A 10,783-nucleotide genomic window follows, 5' to 3' on the forward strand; every position below is an offset into this window, starting at 1 on the left:
CTTCATTATCAGGCAATTGAAAGGTACAATATCTCTGGAAACCCTTAAACTGGCTTATTTTGGAATAGTGCAATTGACAATAAGTTATGGAATAATGTTTTGGGGTAACTCTGTACATATGAATAGAGTTTTTGTTATGCAAAAAAGAATTATCAGATGTATGGCAGGAGTGCACTCCAAAACATCATGTAGAAAATGGTTCAATCAACTAGGAATTCTCACAGTCCCCTCACTTTATGTGCTGCAGATCATATTATACGTTAAAAAAGATGAAAATTATTTGAGGAAAAAAAAAAGATATCATAATTACTGTACAAGAAACAGTGAAAGATTATACCAGCCATACTCACGATTAGGAGTTGGTCAAGACTCCCATGTATATCAAGGTATTAAATGTTATAACAAACTCATGGCTATTCATCCTGAGTTAAGTTTAATGAGTAGGAATGAACTAAAATGTTGTTTGAATGAATTTTTAAAAAACAAGGTGTTCTACTCTCTTCAAGAATTTTTAAATTGTTGATGTTCATTGTATATTTTAATATTTTACTTATCAAAAATGTATATGTATAATCTTGTAAATTTTAATTACTTTTAAGCTCTCTTTGTGACTAGTCCAATAAGTTTCATGTATTTACACTTTTTTTATGTTGTACATGTGAACTTTAGTGATGAATAAACTTCTATTCTATTCTATTATATGCCCACTGACTATATATGAAAAGGAAATACTCTGTTTACTCTCCTATCAAACTGACCCATTATGACTAGTGTAAGGGAAAAAAACACTATTAATCACAGATTTTCATTGTAGATCCATTAAAACAGTTTTGGCTTAAAGCATATAAAAGTTGTGGTATGGTAGAAAATAAATAAAATGAAACAATTGAGCTATTCCGTTAACGTCGTTCATAATTTCCTGGGTGTCATGAATTGCTTTAAAATATCGTCTGTTACTTTAGATCGCCTCTCTTGATGCTGAACAATGATAGGCGTCAATACATCTATGAGAATTTTCTTTAGTTCTCCTGTCAATAGTGCCCCACTGGAATAATCTTTTCTTATCTGTTCGAGTTTGTCGTCATCTTCTAGGAAAAACCTCAAATACTGATAGGCAATATCCACATCACAGTTCCCGCCGATTCTTCTGTGATCTTCCACGGTTGCTTGTCCTCCTGAAAATGCGTGCTTATTGATTTTGTTCTTCAACTGCTTCGGGGTGTCACAACAAAAAATGGTGCTATTAGCTTCGGAGGCGGACATTTTTGTCTGGGCCCCCTGGAGAGCGGGGAAAAACTTGGAATGCAGCAAAGCTGGTTTCTGAAATCCAATCCTGGGACACACATCCCGAGTCATTCGGAAATAGGGGTCTTGATCTATAGCACATGGAATGAGACACTGAATCTTTTGACCATTGAAGATTGCTGGAAAAGATGTAGACAAGGCAGGTGTTGCTTGAACAGCAGGAAACGCTATTTTTCCTATAACGCTGCTATCATCAAAACCGAAGATACCTTTCACCTGATTGAATGTCACACACTTCTGGATTCGTATCATGTTTCGGTAAAATTCTGGGCACTGCCTGAAAAATTCAAGTTGGTTCATATCTTTCAGAATAATGACAGGCGTACATCTTTAATCACAGAAAGAGATAAATACAAAGTATTAAAACAAATGGATCCATTATCCAAATGTGGACAATTTCACAAACAATTATATGATAGTATTCACAAAAATCATAGACTTCATGGACATTTTGAAATGTACACTAATTGAAAGATTGTATTCTTGTATTGTTTGAATGGTTGTTTTCAGTTTGGATGACAACCATCTGCTGAAAAGAATAAGGAAAATAATATAAAGCCGCTCTGAATCCAATAAAGCAGACTCCCAAAGCTGGTGGAGTAAATGGGTTCAAGGGGAAAAATTCAAGGGAATATTTGCATTCAATCTTCTATGCTGTTATTGGTTCTGAATATGGATGAAAAGGTGTTAATGAAAATTCAAATATATTTTTGACATGCAAGATCAAATTATTTATGTGTAACAAAAATATTAATAAATATTCCAACAATGGTGTTTCTGTGTGAATTCAGGTCTGCCCTACACTGGAATGTAAAACTTGAATACAGAGAAAGACACTCCCCCAGCTAAAAACACCCCGGCGGCTTTCGAAATTACGTTACGTCATCTTTATTAATTAGCATTCTTATAGAAGCAATGAAAAAAGATTTGACACAGTTCGACAAATAACTTCCTTTGCCGTTCAGGAAATTCCATCATTACCTGGATGAAAATCTTGCACACGATCAAGGTCTCAACTTCAACGAGGGTTCATTTTTTTTATTAAAGGCAAATCACTTTTCTTACGACACTATATGTCACTGATGTATCCCAATGACAGTTTTGTCCAAAAATTCTGCTTCATTAGTTGAATTTTGGATAGCTGGTTTTGTCGAATTTCTATCAAATCTGGATATGGGAAACTTGTGATTGGACGACCAATGAAAAAATGTAGCAAAGATAGAGGACATTTGGATCATTGGTCAAGACGAAAGTGGACGGGAATTCAAAATGCCTTCTATTTGTATCTAAATAGTGTGTTACCTGTTATTCTTTCGAGATAAAATTTCATTGACTTCTCTCCAGCTTCCTATAATCCCCCGAAATTTGGTGAATATGACGGAGAGACATTCCGATGTATACCTTCCAAGCTACTAGTATCCACGATTTGGTTTTTATTACCTTATAATAAATGACCCAATTTGTTCAACTCATTTTTAGCACCAACAAAATTTGTCTCTTTATCAGAAATTATGCTTAAAGATCTACCTCAAATATTATGAAATGTCGTAAAGCCGCGATAAAACATTCAGCAGTCAATTCTGTTACTAATCAGAGGCTTTAGCTTTAGCACTGAAACATATTCTTTGATTAATTTGCACCGTTTTACTTTTTTATCTTTTGAAATACAAGATCCCACATAATCTACTTCTTTAACAAAGAAAGAAGAACTATATATTTTACAAGAGATCTGTCCTAGGTAGGCCAAAGTTTTCTGCTAACAGAAGAATACATGAGTTGGTCCGATATGACCTAATCTCTTGTTTTCTTAATTGAATAGAACAGACCGATACTTGATGAAAATTCATATTAAAAAACTAATTAATACAGGGTATTGTATGATTTTCACTATAGTGAAAATCATAGTAAAAATCACTATAGTAAAAATCATACAAAAAACTGTATTAATTAGTTTTTTTTTTCTTGTGCTCGTATTTGAATAACAACTTCACATACGCATGTTTTTTAGAAAGCAACATTGTATATTGCTTATCATCAATTTTTGAATTACGATGCCAGTCACCCTCTCTTAAAATAGCACCTTATAAAAATGGCGCCAAACTCAGCAGATAACTTTTTACATATAGTGGTTTTCCATGAAACAAAGCTAGGATATCTTACGTAAAGTGCTGTCTCTGAATTAACTTTGTAATAACTGTTAATCTTAAACAGTTAACCTTTAAGATTCAAGAAATAAGTGTCGGCAAGTATTGACTCCTGATGAATTCAACAGTAGACGAGTAGTTAGTACCATTCCGTGGACATTGCAATTTCCGACAATATATTCCTTTGCTGAAGTATACCTTTAGCTGAAAATTTGTTGAAAAATTTCAAGCTCACAATGGTAGGAAATTTCTCCAGATTTGCATGCAAATAAAAAACGATTGATCAACAATTTTTTTGGATTCTCAAAAACAACAAACTTAATTTCTTATGTTCAAACAAAGGAAAATCAGTGTTAGTTATATCGACTCTATATAGAGATAATGCAATTGATGAAGCAAAGCAAAACAATATGCCAAAAAACGTGAACAGTTGACATTTTATAACATGACAAAAAGTGTGTTGAAACCAATGATAAGTTAGTTAGTTGTGTGCTACTTATAACATTGCAAGAAGAAAAAAAAGATGGTCAATGGCTATTTTTTTCCATGTGGTAAATGTTGGAGCCCTAAATGCACTAGTGATATATAACTATACTAACCATTCCAATCCATTACAATGAAGGAATTTCTTGAAAAATCTAGGTTGAGAATTAGCAGTACCTGTCCAACGTGAACGTCATATTGATAAGCATATTTCCCGAAAAACCCGAAGACGTTTGGAAAATTATTTTGAAGAGCAGGAAATGGAAAAGGAAGCCACTGATGTACGAATAAATGTAACGGTGAAAACCAAATAAAGATGTCACATTTGTCCAAGGGTAAAAAACAAATGAAGCAGGGTAGTAACCTGCATAAAGTGCTCGAAACATGTGGGTGTGGAACATCAAAAAACACTGTACCAATTGTATTGGAAATTAGCTATCTATTTTTTAAATACATTCTTTTTTTTATGTCTGAGTAAAGTTATTTAGATCATCAGTTTAAGCCATTTTTCGAAAAGGAAAAGCTGAAAAAAATGCTTTTTCCACATTGGTACCATATGGCGCCACTTGACTATTTGTGTAACAACTAGCATGTGATTATCAAAAGGATTAACATTGCGAGAATTCTTCAGTCGACAGTTATTCACGAAACTAAAACAATGAGCAATACTACAGATAAGTTTTAAATAATTCGAATATCTTTCAAGTTATCAAATCAAATCAGTTTATTCATTCAAAGGACCCATTAGGGTATAGAACATGTCAGGATATAATGTCTTAGTACATGTATATAAATAAAGTAAAGACTACGTACATAACAACAAAACAACAAAAAAGAACAGCAATATAAATTATTTGCTTAAAAATAATTTTAATGCCAGTAGATAATTTATTGTAAATTTGTACACCTGTTGAGAGTGGTCCATTTGATGTTATTTGGAGATTGCTACGCTTTGGATAGATTAGCTGATTGTTTCTGGTTTGGTAGACATGCATGTCCGAATGCCTGGGAAGAGTGTTTTTTATTTTATGAATATAGCAGGCAACTTCCATAATATAAAGACAGGCCAGAGGAAGAATATTCAATTCGGCAAACAATGGTTTGCAGGAATTCCTGGGTGATACATTTTTTATAGTTCTTACTGCTTTTTTCTGAATAAGAAGTAGATGCTGTGCAGCCAGAGAGTTTCCCCATAGTAAAATGCCATAAAGTAGAATAGACTGGATTTGAGCAAAGTAGAAATTTCTCAGACTGCCGATATCAACCACATTCCGCATACATCAAATTTGATATATTTTTGTATTTAATTTATTTATAGTTGCTGTAATATGCTCATTCCAGCTGAGATCGTCCTCTAGGGTTACTCCCAAGAATTTTGTTGTTGATTTTCTGATAATATTTAAATCATTCAGTTTGATTGAGAGTGGATTGTTTATTATTCTTTGTCTGGTGTGAAAGATTAGATACTCAGTTTTTTCTATGAAATGTAGTTGATTAGCTGAAAACCATAATCCTAGGTTACCAAGAAGATGGTTACAAGCTTATTCATTCATTTCACTGCATTCCTGGGAGACAAGAAAAGATGAGTCATCAGCAAACAGCGTGATGTTATACTCAGGTAAAAATTCCACTATGGCAATGAATAAAGAAAATAGTATTGGGGCCAAAACACTACCCTGTGGCACTCCCAGCTCCAGTTGCGAGGAATCTGAGCAGTGCTTACTAATAGATCCGTCAACTTCTTCGAAACAAATTTGTACAAACTTGATTTCTATCGGAAAGAAAGTCAACCATTACAGTTGTGGATTTTTCCTTCTGAAAACCGTGCTGCTGGTCTGGTATGAGTCTGTATTTATTTGATGAAGGAAGTTAGTCTGTCTAGCATACAATATTCGTTCACCTTTGCAAACGGAGAGAGACCTGATACTGGTCTGTAATTTTATCCTCTCTGCTTATTTGTACTTGCCCTATCTGCAATCTGCGTTTTTTTCATGTGCCTTACAGTTTTAGATTCATTTTCATTTGTTCCCGCTGTAGGTGTTTCCAGTCTTTGGAGCAAAATTTTAACCTTTATTATGCAGGCGCTCAATAATCAAGAGTCAGAGATTTTTGAAAAGTCTCAGAAAGAATCGATATCTTGGTACTTTTACTATTGAGATTTGGTGGAGAAATTTTGTAACTTTACATATCTCATTTAGAGAACCTGAAATGCATAGTGTTTCACAGTTTCTATTAACCCAATTTGCAGTAGTTCTATATCATTTGATAGAATATAAAATTCCATTTACAACTTTATAAGACCAATGTCCAATTCCTTTCAAAAAAGCATATGAATCATTTTTTCAAAATTCAATATGACGAAACTATGACAGTCACTATGGAAATATTGTCAAACAATATGGTGTTGTGAAAAACAACAAAATCTTCAATTATTTAAAATAAATAATTGAAGATTTGAATGTCCAGCAATGCATTTGTGGTTCAGCCTAACATCACTGATGAGACCTATGGCAGGTCGAAACAGTGCTATTTGGTGTTGAATCATAAATTAGTTGTGTCTGATCTCCGGTTTTCTAGTTGTCCTGGAGTGAAAGGAGCAGTGAATGACAGAGAAGTAATCTCGTCGGGTGTGGATGTCACAGTTTGGCTTTGCAACTGACTGCCTTGGGGAGCCTGGTTTATCTTTGATATTCGAGGATTGAGTTGTCTGTCTATCTAATAGATGGCGTTTTTGTAAGACTCAACTGAATGGTGCCATGTAGAATAATTTTGTTGTCAGCCACTATGTTCAAAACCATCACACAATAAAGTTACTGCATTTTAATGAAGAAGTAGGATTTGCACAGATTTGTACTTCAACATTTGGTTCATAGAATAAAGAGTGATGATATTGTTTTGTTTAAAAAAAATTTCAAATGTATTAGGTTTCGAGTTGTGAATCAATATGATTATTCTTTTTGAAGAAATTATTATTTGGTTTTGATTTTTATTGAAATCACACTTCTCAACTGGAGTACATGTTGCCTAATCTGGTAAAATCTGATTTTATGCTAATCAGCTGTCGCCCCCCTCTGTACGACAACCCTCAGAAGTGAAAACTTGTGCAAGCTGAGGATTAATGGTATTTTACCTTTTAACATGTCAACTCCATTAAAAGTGGTTAGGTCATTGAAAGAATAAGAGAAACAGTTATTATAGAAAGTTGTTTTCTTTCCGAAGTCACTCCACATTATAGGTTTTTTGTACAAAAATAGGACGTACATGTCACCGATTTGTTTACAAAATATTCAATATTACTGACGTTTTTTCCCAACACCAAATCGTTATTTTAACACCTCAACACGTGTTTTGATCTACTATCTACTTGACTTAAATTAATTTTACAATGTGTCCTTATGTAATAGTCAGGTAAATCTAATACTATAAGCTATATAAAATTAATTGCACATATTGCATTATCTACTAGTCTTAAATTAATTTTACAATGTGTCCTGTCAATTACATAAGAACACATTAAAATTAAATTAAGACAAGATGAGGCAAACTATAAAATTAATTTAACACACTCAAGACACAGGTACTTAGAACAGGTATCTATGGTACAAATAATGATAGCTTTGTAAGTTTGATCTACCTCTTGAAAATGATCACTTGGTGATTAAAACACGTGTCGAAGTGTTAAAATAACGGTTTGGTGTTGGGAAAAAACTCCAGTAATATTCATTGCTAAACTAAAGGCTCCAAACAGTGACTCATCAAGTAAAATATATTTCATGAAGTGTTTTTTGATTAGGAATATTCCCACATTTGACTTAAATAAATTAAAGATGTCCTAAATTATGATACCCGACTTTATATGTATGTTAGGTACTTTTTTTATTTCTATTAAGATCCCTGGTATTGGCAGGTTTGTTTAATGGGATAAATAAATTTACAGTTCAAATAATTGTCAGATCAAACAGTGATTAAAATAGATTTAATGAATATATATCTCACCCAATGTAGTCCAAATCCGAAAAAATGAATGTTTTCTTTATATCAAATCCAATTGCAATTATATCCTTGGCGTTTTCATAAGCCATCTTGTGAGCTTCTTCAATAGTGATATCCTTCCATAATGTTTTTTCATCGTCCGTTAGCTGTATAACTAGAGGAACATCAAATACCTCTTGAAGCCACTTACAAAGTTGAAATGGAATAAGATGACCTAAATGCATGGATGAAGACGAAGGACCTCGCCCAGTATATAAATAAAATGGTTTTCCAGCCTCATAATTATTCAATATCAGATTCATATCTCGATGAGAGAAAAATATACCTCTTTTCAACAAGTGGTGCACTGGTTTTCCAGTTACTTTCTCAAATCGAGTGAGAAGTTCCACATCTATTTTTGAACTACCAAACTTTTCTGAAATGAAAATATAAATTAGATTTGCTAATCATTTTTTATCTTACTTACTCATTAGTTTATCATAGTCTACACCAGTATCAGACTTGCTTGTTACTGTCCATGGATCTACAACATCACCATCATCATCAAAAAAATCAGGTTTTTTATCGATTGATAATTTATCGATATTATTTGTTATTTCCCCAGACATCTCAGAAAATCGGTTTGATTTATGAAAATGTTATTTTTCTGTGAATTTAATTCTTTTTTATATTACACCATCAAGTAAGAGTCATCTAAACCCAAACTGACAGCTGTTCCGCTGTTTCTAAAAAAAGAATGCCAGGAATTATGGGTTAAATTCAAATTATTTCATCTTCTCTTCTAATTGACTCGTGACGTGACTGTTCATTGAGCAATTAGCTAGTAGTATATAAATATATATTTCCATTGCCAACTGTTGCCCTCCTTTACGAACGAACACCCTCAGAAGACGGATCCTGAACGAACTAACGAGGTCTTACTTTCTGATGTGAGATTTCTAGCAATGAAAATGCGGAATCCTAAAGTTGGATTTGAACTAACCACACGCTGACCAACCGGCAACTGGCCTATTGTGGCAAAAAAAAACACTTCTCACGAATTTAGATCATCAAATATTGTGATTCATTATACTTGAGACTGTAGTTTGTATGGCACGTCAGTTTGGTTTTGAAATAATGAATTATCAATTATAATTGAAAAATAATTTCGTTCCGCAATGGGACTGAAAGCAATCCCTAATCTGCAACGGATATTTCAATTTTGGCATCAGAAAGGTATTCTCTGTGAAAAATTAGAAATGATTGAAGTAACGATCTATTTATACACCCGAAACCATCAGGAGTATGTTACTGGTGGGCCTGAAAATTCGGCATTCCAATTTTTGTGTTATGAAAAAATGAATGTTCCAATAGTAATTCCAAACAATTTTCCCAACTTTATTCGGGGTGACATAGAAATAAACTTGTTGAAATCAACAACTGAGTCATATGCATGTTCTCTATTCGAATGTTTGTGGATATGATTCTTTATGGATATAATTAATCAATGTTTCCGTGATCCTTCTATTTTGAAGTGTCGGCACATTCCTGGCAACAATATTGTTTATCAATGGCAAATTAACTGGCTTCTGAACGCAGGCATAGCTTTACAATCTCAGTCAAGTGAAGTTGAACTATCAAGCTTCACAGCTTGATAGTTCAACATTAGCAACACTGGTCTAACCGTTTCACCCACATCCACAAAACATTAATTATATATGTATATAAACAGTCCTCAAAATAATATCACAATTTATTTTTTAATCATATTATATTCTAAAAGAACCTACAAATCCATCCAAATAAATGCATAGAAAATGAATATATTCGATGTGAAACATTTCATTTTCTGGGCCTAAGAAAATAACGCTGATTATTAGTATTTTCGGGACTTTCCAAGTTACATTAATCATTTGACTTGTAGAAGGTACTGCTCTCTTTCCGTTTTTCTCAAATGAAACTTAATTTTTTCTTGTTTTTCCTCCACTATATCTAATGCCGTTCGCAATGACTATTTACTAGTACTCCGTTTCAAAAATTTTATTTGATTTCAGTGCTGACAGTACTGCATTCCTTCCCTAGTTTCTACATCAAAAATAAGATTACCCTCTCTGTTCACAATGTTCCCTTCTGTCCACGATTGCCGTGATATTTTTGTAAAATATCGTACTAAAACATTATTTCTTATCTGTAGGTCTCTATTTCTCCACCAAAATTTATTCTGTTTTTCTATCCTATTTTCCACGATATTTCTACTCTTCGGTAGAAGAGTAGAAATATCGTGATATTGATAAAAAACAGATTGGATTGGCACGTGGAACATCTCAATTTGCTAAATCCGCTACAGTCAGGCTTTCGACGAGGTAGAGGCACTACTGAGAATCTCATTGGAATTTACTCTATCATTGCATCAAATTTAGCATCAGATAATAACGTGGTAATGGTCTTGCTAGACATCAAGGCAGCTTACGATCACGTTCTCATACCCAAACTGTTGGAACGATTGGCTCAGTGTACAATTCCACATGATCTCGCTACATTGATCGGGCATATCTTTACTAATCGACAAATTAGCATCCAAGATCCAATCACAGGGCGCATAATAGGGCCTGAATCTGCTAGCCGAGGTCTCCCACAAGGATCGCCAATCAGTCCTATCCTTTTCAATATTTATAGCGATCCCATAAAACATTTAGTAGAAGACCAGGTATCTTCATTTGGGTATGCTGATGATCTAGCATTGATAAACGTCGGTACAGATACTCGAAAACTTATACATGATCTCAATTCATAACTTTCTGGAAGATTATGGGCTATCTCTTTCCATCAATAAGTGCCAAGCAATTTCTTTCATCAATAAACACATGCCCGATGTCCGC

At 33.6% G+C, this 10,783-nt stretch overlaps 1 protein-coding gene across 1 annotated transcript; it reads right to left on the minus strand.

Annotated features, from left to right (window-relative positions):
- Positions 1-791: 791 nt before the first annotated feature.
- On the minus strand, positions 792-8,675 carry TrpRS (Tryptophanyl-tRNA synthetase). Its single transcript, XM_023170120.2, has 3 exons — positions 8,392-8,675; positions 7,929-8,340; positions 792-1,582 (listed from the first exon to the last, which is right to left on the minus strand). The coding sequence occupies exons 1-3, from the start codon at positions 8,531-8,533 to the stop codon at positions 910-912; spliced, it is 1,227 nt and encodes a 408-aa protein (XP_023025888.2). The 5' UTR covers positions 8,534-8,675; the 3' UTR covers positions 792-909.
- Positions 8,676-10,783: the final 2,108 nt, after the last annotated feature.

This window comes from Leptinotarsa decemlineata, unplaced genomic scaffold, assembly GCF_025532065.1.
Source record: "Leptinotarsa decemlineata unplaced genomic scaffold, Ldec_3_MD MMD2_tig00078422_RagTag_RagTag, whole genome shotgun sequence".
NCBI classification, from domain to species: domain Eukaryota; kingdom Metazoa; phylum Arthropoda; class Insecta; order Coleoptera; family Chrysomelidae; genus Leptinotarsa; species Leptinotarsa decemlineata.

Coding starts and splice junctions, on each gene's coding strand:
- TrpRS (XM_023170120.2), bottom strand. CDS start 8,533: ATGTCTGGGGAAATAACAAATAATATCGATAAATTATCAATCGATAAA. Junction 8,341..8,391: donor AGACTATGATAAACTAATGA/GTAAGTAAGATA, acceptor TTTTCATTTCAG/AAAAGTTTGGTAGTTCAAAA. Junction 1,583..7,928: donor TCGGATTTGGACTACATTGG/GTGAGATATATA, acceptor TGAATTTTTCAG/GCAGTGCCCAGAATTTTACC.